Source organism: Mytilus edulis, chromosome 6 (genome assembly GCF_963676685.1).
Source record: "Mytilus edulis chromosome 6, xbMytEdul2.2, whole genome shotgun sequence".
NCBI lineage: Eukaryota > Metazoa > Mollusca > Bivalvia > Mytilida > Mytilidae > Mytilus > Mytilus edulis.
Window position 1 is genome coordinate 43,918,566 of NC_092349.1, and position 17,072 is coordinate 43,935,637.

A 17,072-nucleotide genomic window follows, 5' to 3' on the forward strand; every position below is an offset into this window, starting at 1 on the left:
ACAAAACATGAGCAATGGAATATAAAATATACGGAACAAAACACATGAACAATAACAATGTAGGCAATGGATATTGAAAATTGATAAAAATGGTTTCAAAAAGTGTTAAATTAAAGTAAAATTGATTTTATTCGAGAATGGTCGCATATATCATGTGGATTCTGTTTAATTGTCATGAATGACACCAATTTGTCATCTACATTGGTAACCAGTATATAAATTAGAGATTAACGTCGTAATGTAACTAAACATCAGTATATTGGGATGCCTAAATATAAAGAATAGAGAAAGAATAATGGGTAAGATAAATAAAATGTAGAGAAAAGTAACATAATCATTTAAAAAATACAGAAATAAACAACACCCCCCAATCCGTACCCTCATGGTATACACGCGAATCTGGATGGAGATACAGAATACAAAATAAAAGATAAGGACAGTAGAGAGTGATGCATTGCTAAAAAAGAGAGGAAAACAAATTGTTTAAGAATAAAGAAATGAAACCCCCCTGGGTGTTGAAACAGTAACGGATTGCGATGTACTCATATTGGTGACAAATGCTTGACGTTTACATGTGGACACCTGCAGTTCTCCTCTGCACATATGTAGAAAAGGAACTAAACGGAATAAAATGAATTAAATTTTAATACAACCAAATGTAGCTGCATTCGCTCCTTTCCATTTACTCCTTTAGAATGATTTGTAAACAACAGATGATTAAGTAATACAAGAAAAAAAACAATTGGATGATGCTGAGGAATTAGGATTAAGGTGGTACCGAACACTTTCACTAAAATCAATGTGGTTCGTTTAATTTGGATAAAATTTTGACAAAGTATTTAATTTGAACCTTTTACAGAAATATAAAAATTTTAAAAAATTTGAACCAACCGTTTTGTCAGAAAAATTAACTGGTTATATAGCAGTTTGACAAACACCAATTTTGATCTTCGAGAAGCTTATTATTCCCTTTACAACACAACGTAATTAAAACGTATCACTGACTTTACAGAGTTATCTCCCTGTAGTGTTGGGTACCATCTAAACGTCCAGTGACAAATGTCATGTGCATATGAAAACGACAACACCTTATATATGTACCCTGTGTTGTATTAGAAAGACACGTTCAATCGGATTTGAGAACATGCTACTTTGAGCAGACACAAAAATTAAGGCTGATTGAAATCGTTAATAATAAATTCATGCATATTCCAGCGACCAACCCAGATCACGCTATATTGAAGTGACACACTCTTGAGTAAAATGCAAAGAAAGTCAAAATAAAAATACTTTTACTGGAAGGATAGTGTTGCATCGTATTATTATTTTTGTCGAGCCTTCGACTTTAGTCGAAAAAGCGAGACTAAGCGATCCTACATTCCGTCGTCGTCGGTGTCGTCGTCGTCGGCGGCGTCCACAAATATTCACTCTGTGGTTAAAGTTTTTGAAGTTTTAATAACTTTCTTGAACTATACTGGATTTCTAACAACCTTGGACAGAAGCTTGTTTATGATCATATTAAGATAGTATCCAGAAGTAAATTTTGTAAAAATAAAATTCCATTTTTTCCGTATTTTACTTATAAACCATGTTCTGCGGGGAAACATTACATTCACTCTGTGGTTAAAGTTTTTAAAGTTTTAATAACTTTCTTAAACTATCCTTAGTTTGTACCAAACAAGGACAGAAGTTTGTTTATGATCATAAGATAGTATCGAGAAGTAAATTTTGTAATTAAGTAAATCCATTTTTTCCGTATTTTACTTTTGAATGGACTTAGTTTTTCTGCGGGGAAACATTACATTCACTCTGTGGTTAAAGTTTTTAAAAATTTAATAACTTTCTTAAACTATCCTGGGTTTGTACCAAACTTGTACAGAAGCTGATTTATGATCATAAGATAGTATCCAGAAGTAAATATTGTAAAAAGATAACTCCATTTATTCTGTATTTTACTTTTAAATGGACTTAAATGGACCAGTTAACATTACATACAGTCTGCAGTTAAAGTTTTCAAAACATTTATTAGATTCATTCACTATCCTAAATTTTTACTAAACTTGGACTGAAGCTTCTTACAATCATAAGATAGTATCAAGAGGAATATTTTTATTGATTTTTTTCCTCATTTTTGTTGAGCCTGCGATTTACAGCAAAAGTAGGCGAGACACTGGGTTCCGCGGAACCTTTACGATATTTTTTTTTACTCAAGAACATCTCATTTTTTACATTTTCAATGGGAAAATATAAAGGTAGCACAACTATTTTCGTGGCTAAATAACTCTTAACTGACACAATTTCATTTGTCCAACCCATTAACAGACTTTATTCACATAATTTTCACTAAAACGTGGTATTACTCACGTTATATTACAATTATGAAATATTTACTAATGTCAATTTATATTTAAGAACCAAAGTAGTATTTTGTGTCTTTTAAATGATATCTAAAATTGTTTGTTTCGCCTTTTATTAAAAATTTGCTATGCGTGTAATCATAAATACTACATACTTGCGCGACGCCTTTTACTTTTACTGAAAACTGCGCAGACTATGAAATGTTTTTAAAGGTGGAAAATGTTCTTTGATAGATATCATTTTGTCAGACACTTTTCTTTTTTTGATTTAGTTCTTATAATATGCCAAAAATCTGTATATTTGATCGAGTTTAACATTAAATTGTGCGTTTTACTCTTAACAGACATATAGCCAACCCGATTAACAGACCCACTGCCGATATAGCCGCATACTCAATATAGATTAACCGACAAATCTCTCGGTTAGCCGAGTGTCGGCCGTGGTATTATGAACATGGATCCGATGACGTGGTATATATGGTTTTGAAATATCAATCAAGAGAACAAATCGACATTTTGTCGTTTTTAAAAATTATTATAAATTAAGCCGTTATAGTTTTCTCGTTTGAGATGTTTCATATATTCATGCGTGTCTTTTACAGCCAGCTTAAAAGTATGGTGTTTCCTCATGGTTGAAGGCAATACAGTGACCTATAAATGCTTTGACAATATCCGCTTATTGAATGGTTGTATCATTGACAATATATTATTGTACCACATCTCTTATTTTTATAAAATAGAAATAGGATTTTGAGGTTAACATGCGGTCACAACATACAAGAGTCTTTATAACATGTCATCAAATATTCAAAGTTAACAGTAACTACATAAAATCAGCCTCCATTACTTACCAATGACTTTGTTAATTTCAATGACAAAAAATAAATAAATTTTCTGCATACATTTCTTTTTTTCATTTTTCACAATGTTGCTAGGTGACTAGTCTGAAATAAGACACACATGTGAAATATAACCTAGTTTGGTATATAACGCATCTTTTCATGTAATAATGAAATTCATTGTAACTACAATACTTATCATTTTGTACGCCAGATGCGCGTTTTGTTTACAAATTTTAAGACTCACTATCAAAATACTAATATAGCCATAAAATCAAAATACAAATAAAGCCATAAAAAGGTTGAAGAGCATTGCAGTAACAAAATTCTAAAATGTTTTGCCAAAACACAGTTTAAGTATTAATTGATAGATAACCGTTGAAGTCAAATACTAGTATGGCAGACACCAATCTTAAAAACACTTAATCCGATTTGGGACAGGAAGATGAAGAATGAGACGCAGATACACATATTCTCAACCCTTATACATTGATTCTAAGTACAACAACCACTGAAATTAAAAGACGCAAACAGTACCGTTGCTGCTTCTTCAATATAATTCAAAGCCAATTATAACTAATACAAACAAATCATGGTCTCTCGGACTAAAGCATCACATTTGTCGAGATGTATTTTTTTTGTGGTTAATGAATCAATATATAAAATAATAGTACATTTGTCAGACATTCCACAGAGTCCACACTTTTTCTTAAATGTTCTAATGGAACATTAGACAAAGAAAAAGGTAAGCGGAAAATGAAATAATTACAAAAACTTCGGAATTTCATTATTGCTTTTTGTTTTTCTGAGATTTTCTCTGAGATATAAAAAATCTTAATCTGGCATGTTAAAACATCAATGATTATCGCCGATAGATTATGTTTGAAAGTTGTTAATGTTCACAAGATTTTAAACAATAACCTGACCTCTTAATACAATAGTTTACATATTAAAAGATTTGTTCTCCTGATTAAATCGGTGGTTATGTTCCCTAACTAAACAGAAAAATGGGTAGCTCGGGTCAAGTCTAGAAAATTTAACCTGGATACAGTGAACTGCAAAAAAAGGGGTAAGATGATATTAATGGATGTGTGTATTGACAGTTATTAAATTAACTTATATAAAAAAACACTTTTGAATAAGTATTGGTAACGTTGCTATAGCGACATAAGAATACACCAGTGTAAATGTATGGGATTTATTTCATTATTTAGTTTCGTTTAATTAATTGCTTTAGAATGAAGAAGTATTTTGTTAGTTGTTTCTTTATATTATAATACAACGTATCATCAGGCGTTTTTTTTGGTGTTTTTTTTTCTTTTTGTCGCATTTGTTTTATAGAAATGTTCTTATATATCAATCTGACGTGGTTACCCTTTAAGCAAAAGAACGTTTAGAAATGTCTTGTTGTGCACACCGAAATATGAATCGTAGACCACGTTTATAATTCGATCTCATTTTACAAAATCTTCATTTTACTTTCCTACCTTGACGGGTTTGTATTCCGATAAGTACTTTCGGGTACCAAATTTTACACAAATACAATTTTTCTGTTGAACATTTTTTCTACATTTCAAGACATATTTTTAACATTTTTGTTTCCTGTTTACGACTTTAACCTGAAAAGTCTTGTACGTCAAAATATGCTGTTGGTCACAGATACCGGAAGTCAGTCTTACTTCGTTTCATCTCCCTTTCGAAAAGAATCTATACTCGTTTAGTCAGAAAATATTACTTCAAAATAGTAACTGTAATGCCTGAAATATAAATACTAGAAAAGTAAGGGCAGACCGAGATATTCTAGGGAGGAGGATTTCAAAAATGAATAATCAGGTCTGGTTTTAGAGAACTGAAAATAAATATTTTATATTGTTTGAAATAGAACGAAGGTTAATATGTTACCTCATATAAAATCACATAATAAAGGAGTAAAAACAAATTGTCGTGCATATTTTCGTTAAATTGGAATTAATTCAAAGTATATTAATTTTTATATATTTTTAAAACTTCAAATATTTCCTGGTTTATTCCTTTCTGCATTTTTGAACACTCCGCACATACGGGCTATGTCAATTTCCCTCTTTTTTCTCTCAACAACTCGTTTTCTTTTTTTCTTCTTCAATTAGATTACATGTAAATGTAATTATTTTTGTGAAACGAATATACTATAAGTGGCCACTATCAGTTAACTAGCACTTAAAATTGAGAAAGGAAATGGGGAATGTGTCAAAGCGACAACAACCCGACCATAGAGAAGACAACAGCCGAATTCAATGTAGCGAGAAACTCCTGAACTCGTAGGCGTCCTTCAGCTGGCCCCTTAAAAAATATTTATACAGTGATAATGTACGTGATACTTAACTCCGAATTATACACAAGAAACTAAAATTAAAAAGCATACAAGACTAACAAAGACCAGAGGCTCCTGACTTGGGACAGGCGCAACATTGGGGCGGGGTTAAACATGTTTATGAGATCTCAACACTCCCCATATACCTCTAGTCAATGTATAAAAGTAAACGCATTACCATACGCACATTAAAAAACAGTTCAAGAGAAGTCCGAGACCGATGTCAGAAGATGTAACAAAAGAAAATAAATAAAATGACAATTAAAAACCAATTGTTCAGAGAACAATTGAAGGCCTTTCCACCAGTTTATATCTATTTTGATATTAAAATATAAAAAAATCAGTCTAAAATGTCAGTTCATATGGCTTTATGATGTATAGATATGAATTTAAAGCAAAGGTCACAATCTAGAACGTCAAATTAACCTATGACCTTGACCACAATTTCAAGGTCACAAACTGAGGATTTCAAATCAAAAGACCCTAGTCTCTAATATGTATGGTTAATAAGTGATATCACTTTAAACATAATTTAAGATATGATAGGGGCTAAAACTCCCATTCATTGTTTACGCACCCTTTCAACTAAAATTATTTAGTTACCACATGTCGCAACTAACAATTTTTACAAAATAATTTGTCGATATCTTATAAGGTTAATGAAAATGAGTGAAAATAAGACAAATTCAAAAATTAGAATATGACCTTGACCTTTGACCTTGACCTAATTTTCATTTTTTTGGAACCAAGGACCTCAAATCAAAAGATCCTAGGTCTCTATCACTTATGGTGTTCCAGTTTAAAATACATTTCAAAATTTCAAATACAAAAAGGGAAATAACTCTCATATGAAATTGGACAAATCATGCGAAGGATATAACGAGCAATTTTATAAAATAAATTTGTCGTAATCTTTTACGGTTGCGAAGGAGTTGTGATCACAGTGTTTGGAGAGATAACTCCTGCAAAGAAAAGTATTCGGTTACACAGGGTAAATTTCAAAAGCGCATAAACTGTTCGATATCATATACCAAATATCTAAGCGACATATTGCAAAACAAATGTTTATCGCAAGAACAAAATTTGGCGGAAGAAAAAAAAAAAAGAATCAGAAGAAAAACAATAGGTCTTTCCACAGAAAAGTGGAAAGATCTAATAATACATAAATAACAACAGACTACTAGCAGTTAACTGACATGCCAGCTCCAGACCTCAATTAAACTGATTGAAAGATTATGTCTTCATCATATGAATATCAGGCACAATCCCTCCCGTTAGGGGTTTAGTATCATACTATCATAAAATATACGAGAAGAACATAACCCCGTATCATGCCAACAACTGTTTTTTTTTAAAATAAATGTGTTTAGTTCCAATGGAAAGACCCTATAAGTGAATCAATATTAAAGCCAAAATATGCAATCTTTAATGACCTGACAACAGTATCATAACTATATCCCTTCTTAATAAGTCTGTTTAAAGGTTTTGTAAGCTTTTGAGGTGAATACTGACATTTTTGTGCTTTGTAAAGAATATTACCATAAAAGATTGGATGTGAAATACCTGAATGATAAGATGTCTGCCAATATAAATATCAAGCACATGTTTTTCTAGTAGATATTGTAACGGTTCAACACACACAAAAAACACGACATAATTGAAATTTAAAGAAAGAAATGAAATATGTTTTTTTAAAAGGGGAGGTAAACAAATTATCTTGTCTCCGAGTAACTTTATGTATTTCGACTAATCCCTGCATATCTATTTTTTATTAGACATGAACATGGAAAAGCAAGTTTCGGGGTTATACTCCATAGGCGATTCTCATGATAAAAGAAAGACTTTAGAAATAACGAAAGTCATGAAAGGAGCACTTAGCGTATCGAAAAGTAGAACTGGTGAGACCATATTCAGAAGTAACGAATTTCATAGAAAGACAATGGAGAAAAAAGTAAACCAGTACAGATCAGCCGCATTAACAGAAATAAGTTCGTTTGAAGCAAAGAAAAGAACTATCACACAACGCTTTACTACCGTTTTTGGAAAACACAAGGCTACTAATGAGACAATGCATGCGTATGATGAAGTCATAACTAAAGCTCTTGAAGACACAAACGAAAAACCACCAGTTTCAATTGTCAAAATCAATTATACCAAAATCCACGAATCTGAGAATGAAGATGACGACGAAAAGAAAGAAGATGAAGTTGATGGAAATAAAGATGGCGTAAAATTACCCCATGTCAGCAATTCTCAGGGGCGAGTTAAAAATGTTCAAAACGCGTTGGATGAATCTGAGCGTAAAAAGTCTGTATTCATTCCAACAGGGGTCTTAATGCCAATTTCATCGACTGTCAAATATTCACGTTTAAAGTTTAACGACGAGAAGGACGAAGAAGAACCGGAAGTGGTTGTAGAAGAGGTCAAAGAACTATGGCCTCTTGAAAATTCAACAAAATATGATAAATATATTAGAACACAAAAAGATAGACATGAGGTTCTCGTAACTAGGAACATTTTGAAGAAAATAAAATCGAATATTTCCGGCAAAAACACTTTATTGAGATTTAAAATGAAAGCCATCCTAACAGATGATCCGGAAGACTTTGTTAGAAACTTAACAACTTCCGCCAAAACAGCGCCAGGGGGAAATGCAATGAAAAGGACAAACAACTCTAGTCGTAAGTTCAAAAAATTCATAGCAAATCTTCCAGCGCAGAATACAAGACCACAAGCACCTAGTTATGTGTCACTGCAAACAAGCAGATTGTTTCCACCAATAACTGCAGGTTCCGTAAAATCGACCAGTACATGTTTGTCACTTAGGCGTTCCAAAACAATGCCAATTTGAGGAATACCACTATGATGGACTATAGTATATTCTCAATAATCAGGCAATATAGGAACATTATAAACTAACAAAATTGTGTCCCTTCTTATTGCCATCATACATTCATATTCATGCCCGAGTCGTATGAATGGATTTGTTCAAAAACAACGAATACATTTCGATTTAAGGCTGTATCGAATAGATCAAATTGATAAAAAAAATGAAAGTTCCAACACATTATATGAGCGCATAATAGTAATATATCGATCGTAAATAGGCCATCTATTTCGTGTTGGTAAACATGCAAGTAGTTTCTAATCACGTATTCATAAATAGAATAGACAATTAAAGGTTAAAGAGTGCACAAGGACTGGTTTACAAACTGTGGATTTGACTGTGTTAAGTTTACAGGGGACAGTCTTGTAGTCTGTGGATTATTGTCTTACTTCTATAGTCAAACTCTGAAGTGTCATAAGGTACATTTGTGATACTAAGTCTACTCTATGACCACTTGATGTCAAATTTCGTTAATCACAATTAGTCTTGCTTTCGAGATTAAGCTTCTTAATAGGATATAGATCAGTATATATATATGACAAGCAACACCTTTAGAATGTAACAGTTGTTGGAATAATCTCATCGATTTCTAGACTGACCCTACCTGTATGTGCGTCAGACATTACAAGTACTTAAAAAAATAAGAAGATCAAGATTAAAATCTACGCAATTAAACATTTGTGTTTAAGTACTTGTTGTGTTAATATCTATACTGTATATATTATGATATATTTATAAATATTTGTTGTTTATTTATTTATAAACAAATAATGCTTTGCATTTACATCAACTTCTTAATTCGTATAAACAAATATACAAACTAAGAAAACAAAAATTAGAAGTACATGTTTCTTCACTTGATAAAACTGTTGAAGTTTCTAAATTTAAAACTACATATAGATCGAGGGCATGTCGAGAATCAGAAAAAAAATAATACTTTTGTTTTTTTCAAGTTGTCATCATATGAGCTACGCCATGCGAAAAAGGTACATAATGTGTTTTTGCATAATTTTACAGAACACATTGTTAAAGTTAATTTTTGAAAAACGATTTTACCCTTAAAAAAATATTTTTACTTTTTAAAGCATTCAACATATTATCATGATCAAATCTGACCCGAATTCGTCCTTTAAAAAATGAATCTGATTTGTTTTGATTATTCTAAGCCGAGATTAAATCATTTACGAAACTATATATTTTATACAAACATTGCTTTGTAAGCTAGAGTCTTATCGCCACTGCTATCCAAAATCCAATTTAAGACATTTAGACTTTTACACACTGACAAATGAATATAAAATTTCAAATCATTGAGTAAAAAAATAAAAGGGGGTGTAAGCCATGACTGACAAGTGTGTATAGCTTACATCTTTTAAAATCATTTGAAGAACATAAATAAATAGTTATGGACACGTTTTAGTGTTTCAAGATAAGTGTAACTTATAATTTTGGTATTTTTTCGTGTTTGTACCTTTATTACATGGACTCGCTAATATATTAAGAGGTGGATTACGGTCAGCATTGGCAACTACCGATAAAATGTTGTTTCTTTGTTTTCTAAATTTGTCAGAATGAGTAGCGACTTCACCTGTATTGGAGATAAAATCAAGAATGGAAATGGGGGATGTGTCAAAGAGAAAATAACCCGACCAAAGAGCAGAAAACAGTCGAAGGCCACAAATGGGTCTTTAATACAATGAAAATATCCCACACCCGGATGCGTGCTTCAACTGGACCCTAAGCAAACATATGCACTAGTTCAATGATAATGGATGTCATAATGAACTCTAAAATATACAAAACTAAAATTGATAATCATACAAAGTCCAGAGGCTCCTGATTTGGGACAGGTGCAACATGGAGGCGGGGTTAAATATGGTTTTTTTTATATCTCAACCCTCCACAATACTTCTAGCCAATGTAGAAAATAAAAACACATAGCAATATGCACAGTAAATCTCGCTTTAAAATATATCGGAGTCCAATGTCAGAGTAGGAAACAAAAGAAACTAAATAAAATGACACGGATACATAAGTTAACAAAGGACTACTAGAAGTTACTGACATGCCAGCTCCAGACCTCAAATAAACTGATTGAAAGAAAAAGTCTTTATCATATGAATATCAAGCACAATCCTTTCCGTTAGAAGATATGCATTTCCCAACTCATTCGGTATTAGAGCTTACAGCTTCTACTCAGACTCTGTAAAACGTCACCAGTGTCTGAGCAGAAAGTTGATGGACCTTTTTCTAAAAGTTTTCATCGGAAGATATCTATGTCATCCGTGTGAACTCATCAAGTCGTAAAAACGTATTACTAAATTTTTGCTTACTAATGTTGTAATTATATCTTTGAATATAGTTCAAATTGGCACAAACATCGATTTTGTCATCAGCAAATTCAAACATAATTAAATTTGTATTCTTTTCGAACGTTTTTTGGGGGGTTGGGGGAATGTATAAATACACATCCACGTTCATTTTCTATATAGAAATTACTCTATCTATCTATCATGTATTACATAATACTTATTTATGAAAAGGTTAACTCTTAAATATCTTCTGCCTGTCGATACTTTTATTTTTGGCATTGCACAAGTCATGTCTGCATTGTTCATAACTTACGATCAATCTTAGTCGTAAGTTTGTTTTTGTGAAACCGACTCCTGGAATGTATTTTAGTTATTTATTTAGTGTTATATATCGTCTCTCTATTTTCAATATATACCAGCTTTGTACTATGAACAACAAAAAAAAATTATGTTCGTAAAACAATATTTCCGTATTCAATTACTGTATACCTTACAACAAAATTATTATCATGCACCCGAATGCGGATGATGTACTTGTCTAGACAAAACAATGTTCTACTTATCTTAAGATGCCAAGCTTTTTGTACATTTTTCGCAAAACACATTTATGGATGAGTACTGATTGATAGTTCATTTCAGATTCTTAGATACATGTTTTTTTTATTAGTTGTTATAGACTTTTAATTAGCTGTCAGTAACTGCGAGTACTCTCAGATCTGTACTTGGTGTCTTTGTTTTTAAGATCGATGTATAAGTACGCGTCCACGTCCCCTCTAGGTTTTGGTAGATGTATTTCTATTTGTATCCATTGTATGAGTTAAGCATTTTCAAACTGATTTTTATTGTTTTTCTTTAATATATTGTATTGTAACAACCCAATCACACCAACATATAGGACATGGCCTAATGACAAATGGCGGCCAATTTGAAATTTGGCGGCCATTAAGGATTTTTTTTTCAGATGGCTCCATATCCCAAAATGTTTATTATCATCATATCTAACAATGTGCAAAGTTTCATGCTTTTACCATAAAATGATCAATTGTGCTAAAATATTAGACTTAGCCGCTGGACTGAGCCTTGAGCGTCCACGTACATGTTAACATTGTTTTTGTCAGGATCATGTAGTTCATGCAATGGTTTTCGTTGGTTCATGTCTGTCCTTTTAGTTTTTTCGTTAGTTGTTTTGTTATAATTTAGGCCGTAAGTTTTCCCAATTGAACTGTTTCATATTTTTTTCATATAGGGCCTTTTATAACCGACCATACAGTATGGGTTTTTCTCATTATTGAAAACCGTACGGCAATCTAATAAAATTTAAATTGGCTCATATGTAGGAGAACGTAATCAGAGATCAATATTTTAATTAGATTGGACGTACGGTTGTCTACCTTTGATGGATAAGTGTCTCCTTGGCAATCATACCACATTTCCTTAATTTTGTATTACAACGCAGTAACAAACGGAGATTTATTAAATCAGTTTTTGATTTTAATGAAAAAGAAAAATAGTGCAATTCTGGTATCTGGTTTTACGACAGGGTCTAGAGTTGCTCTATCTGGTTTCACGACAGGGTCTAGAGTTGCTCAGTTCTGTATTCTAGAATTTGTGCCATTTAAACAACTTTTTTCTGCGTTTATAATTTTTTTTTATAATTATGATTTAGTAGCCAATTATTCACTTGTGTTAAAAATTTTACCAATTTTTGTCTAGCTTTTTTGGTTTGTCCACTTTTCGCTATCCCGTAACCCCAATCTCTTTAGAGATATTTGGTTGCCAGAGAAAATTAAAATAAATATTTGTGTTCAGCCTTCTAACTGTTCAAAGATACTACAAATTAAATAAAACACAACATATTAATGATAATTTTACATTTGATATGTAAACTAATATAACATTACATTCATAAATTATGTAAGGTCCATATTTTCCTCTCTACCGACATACATGTACCACGCAGAGGAATAAATGCACTAATTTTATTAGTATTTCTCAGTTTATTCATGTTTTTAGCACTACATTGTATTTTAACACTTATACGTCCGAGTGAGGCTCCCGAGCTAAAATCTGCTTGATCATTTAATGAGATGTTGGCCTGTTTATGACACTTTTCGTTGCGACCTCTTATACACCCTTCTCTTGGCGAAATGACGTGTTCTCTCACGGGGGTATTTCTGGCAGACATTTGAGACTCGGTTCTTATTCTGAGATTATTTAAATGTTGTTCTATCCTCATCTGAGCAAAATTGTTTTCTATATTTATTGTTCCTAGATTAGGGGTCTTCTTTGCCAGTGTCAGTGGGATTTTTACTGGTCTTTCGTCTTTGACTCTCGGCGGTACCACGTCCTTGCTTCTAGGCGTTACTATGTCTTTGGTTCTAGGCGTTACTACGTCTTTCCCTCTCGGCGTTATAGCGTTTTCGTCTATCGGTGTTACAACGCGTTTTTCTTCGGTTATAGCTAGTTGATTCATCACAGAAGTATGACCCGTGATAATCTTCTGATCTTTTAAACTCTCTACGTTTTTTGAAAATCGATTCATGTCGTTTGTTATGACAAAATTTTGATGTTTTCCCGGGTGAAGCTCAAAATTTGTAGAGACGTCCAGTTTCATCTGGACTAACGGAACTTTACTCTTTATTTTATCTTCATCTGGTATCGGCAAACATTTAGGACGAGGTGTACTGCAGACTTTATGTTCTAATCCAATGTCCAGGGTTTTTATCTCGATAGGTTGGTCTTTATATACAGTATTTACGTCAACACCATGTGAATGTTTAACAAGCTCCCCACCTTGAGGTACCTTTAAATATAAGGAGTTAGCTTCTAAAACAGCGTCAATCTCTGTTGATTTATTCAAGCATTCATTTTTAGTATTCAAATGATCGTCTGTATTTGAAGCTGTCGCTTTACAATGTTCGCATGGTTCATATAATTTTCCGCTTTTCTCGAATTTCTTTTTGCAAACTGTATAATCCAGAACATTTCCTACTGAAATTTTGGGTATTGGAATCATTTCGTAACGGCTGTCATCTTTATCGCTTTTACTTCGTGCTCCTTCAACCTGAAGCAAGTTGGTCACGTCACTTGTTTCTGTTTTCTTTAAATCAAGAGAATTTCCTATACTTGCCTTCTTTTTTGGTGAAATGCGTAGATTTCCGTTCACAGGAATATTTTGAAATATTACGTCGAAATTGTCGAAGTTTAATATTCCCGTTGTATTTCGTTGAACGTCACTTTTGCGCGGAACTGCTAATACTCGTCGTTGTTTGTCCTGTAGCTTGGGTGTGTTCGGAGGGGAGGATTGGTTGGTCTGCTCATTACGATTAACATTTGAATTAACTGAAAGTGACACTGACCTTTTAGAACGCGCCCATTGATTGTAATGATTGTCTCGAACTCCAATTTTAACGTCCAGTTTAAATTTGCTAAGGGGTTTTATACTGTCCACTGCGCATTGGTCACTCAAAATTTCTCTTCTTGTATATGATTCTCTCCTTTTTAAAGCACTTGCAGATCTTTCGTTTTCGATGTCTCTTGCATGTTCGTCATTTGAGCACGAAGTCTTGAGTGCGGTAAGGTTTTTATGGATTTTTAAAAATGCGTCACTTTTCGACCGTTTCAATTTCTTGCGCCTTGCTGCAAGAGAATCTGATATTTTCCCACTTTTACATACCCGCAAGTCTTCGCTTTCTCTGTTTGAGTTTTCGTTGTTATCTATTGTTTTGCTACGAGATTTAGTAAAAGAAACACTTCTGCTTACCAAGTTTTCGTCAAATTCTTCTGATTTTGAGTTAGGTTTTGTTGGAGTTGTCCCTGAAAATGCCGCACCTCTTACACACATAGAATTCCGACCATATTTTATTCTTTTTTCCGTGTGAAAATCGATTACAGAACTCATTGTTATAACCGACTTCAGTCTTATTTCAACATTTGAGGTTTTATATACGTTGATGATTTCACTGAAATGTCTAAATCCATTTTCGTTGTTTAACCGACGTATTCTAATATTTAGTGAAATGATTTTCCATTATACTAGAAAATCCACACCAAACTAACATCTACTCTGTCCAATGTCCATTTCTATATAAACTGTTCATATTTGTCCCTTAGAAACAATGTTGGTGTGACAAATAGTTCTTTTAATTATTTATGATTGTTCACGGGTAGCCTACTCTTGCTCCAAAAATGTACCAATCAATAACTATTAGAATTTAGTGTAAGTATGTTAGTACTTTTTAATGGAGGTTTTAGATCATAAATGATAAGGAATGCCTTATATCTCAGATCAATTTATTTTATAATCTCGACTCTGATCACGCGAGACTTTTAAGCATCGTGTAAAGAAGTACTGAACTATGTGGATTTTAGTCCTCGTTACATTAATAGCATGTCATACAATTTTAATTTTTAGATTCAACTTTTCTGTACTTAATTGAAAAGCTCACACGCTATGGCTCATTCCCATTATAGTTTCATTGCTTTGAATAAAAAATATAAGTAAAGGTCAGAATCAACCGAAATGGCAAGTACATTAATGAGAGATATGTGTCTTTTAATCAACGGCGGACAAACTCGGACTTCGTTGTTTTAATTTAAGACTTATGAATTCAAGATTTTACGATCGTCAAAAAACGTTAATAACTTACGTTTTGCGTTTTTAAAGTTTTTTGTTGTGTGTATTTTGTTTTTTATCTTTTTTGTATTTTTTGTAAAATAATCATTTGAATTCAACTTTTGGACGATTCAAGATGGTTTTGAAAGTTTTCATACTATTTAACATAAACGCGGCCAATAAAACTAAAATATCGAAAACAGTAAACTAAACCAAAAATTAAAATAAACAGCGATTGATGAGCAAGCCGGGTTGCAGATTTATAAAATGCAATAATGTCTGCGTGGGAAACGAAAAGTTGATATTTCTAGACAATTTCTAATGTATATCTGTTACAATGTTATGTTGCTAAAGCCACGGAATGTAGTTAGTAAACTTTTAATAGTTGTTCATTATTTATCACAACATTTGAGTGCCAAATATCGCTTTGACACGCGAACATCTGGGTTAATGAATTAATCAGGTCGTTAGAAAATGGCTAATACTTTAACTCAATTTTGATGCCATGATTTCATACTATAGATTTCTTACGTAAAAATCCATAAATAAAACAAAATAATCCCATTCTCGATCGATTCCTTATGGATTAATTTGCGAAAAATACATTATTTTCATACAACAATCAAACAAAAAAATAAGTAAATAAATAAATGTTCATGTACATAAAGAGAAAAAAATGATTAAGACAAGCATCAGGTAAACTGAAATCATTTATTTAAAATGGCAAGTTAAAGAGAAGACAAAAACAAACGATATATAATAATTAAAATAACAGAAACAAAACAAAAAGAAAATAGGCGTATTTTAAACATTTTAATATTTCAAAAGAAATCGAGCTTACTATATCAATGATAAGTACAGTAAGCTAGAGTCGCACCATCTTCAAAAATTAATTATGATATTAATCATCATCTGGTATGCATTGAATGGTATTATTTCGTATTAGGATATAACAAATATTGAGTTTGGTCGTATTAATAAAGTTACTCTGGTTTTTCCACCCAAATATAAGCACATCATTTCACAAAAAATGACTTTTGCTAAGTACACTATGTCACGTGACTTTACCCTCTCGTTATTCAAAATGTACTGCCAGAGTTCGTACTGTTTCCTTACGTAGGTTTTGTAATTTCATATGGGACTGTTGAATCAAAAAAATATCTGATTTGAGAATAAACTAAGGAAATCTGGGTCTTTCCATTGACCATGCTGACTGCGACAGCTCGTTTTCTATATTTTAAGTGGCAAATAGTTCAAACATATACATCGTAGGAATACTATCTATGACAAGTTGATTTAAAAAAAATATCGGATGTAGTTCACTTTCTTGCGGAAAGTCTCTCATAGATATAAGATGTGGTATGAGTGCCAATGAGATAACTCTCCATCCAAGTCGCAATTTGTTAAAGTAAACCGTTATAGGTCAAAGTACGGTATTCACACCCAACAGCAAGTTATAAAGGGCCCCAAAATGACTTACAAAACCATTTAAACGAGAAAAACAACGGTCTCATCTATATAAAAAAGAGAAACGAGAAACAATTATGAACCACACCAACAAACGACAACTACTGGTTACTATTCAGGATGGGAACAAGATACGATTTAAAGCCGACAGAGTTACAAATGGGTTTGAGTCCAGGCGTTATTTTCCTAGTTTGAGTTTATTACTTAACTGTGTATTGGCTACCCAAGACGTTTGTATGAGAGAT

The 17,072-nt window shown here is 32.4% G+C and overlaps 1 protein-coding gene across 1 annotated transcript; it reads left to right on the top strand.

Annotated features, from left to right (window-relative positions):
* Positions 1-7,323: 7,323 nt before the first annotated feature.
* LOC139526097 (uncharacterized) lies at positions 7,324-9,141 on the top strand. The gene has a single exon (XM_071321248.1). The coding sequence runs from the start codon at positions 7,324-7,326 to the stop codon at positions 8,395-8,397; it is 1,074 nt and encodes a 357-aa protein (XP_071177349.1). The 3' UTR covers positions 8,398-9,141.
* The last annotated feature ends 7,931 nt before the right edge of the window (positions 9,142-17,072 follow it).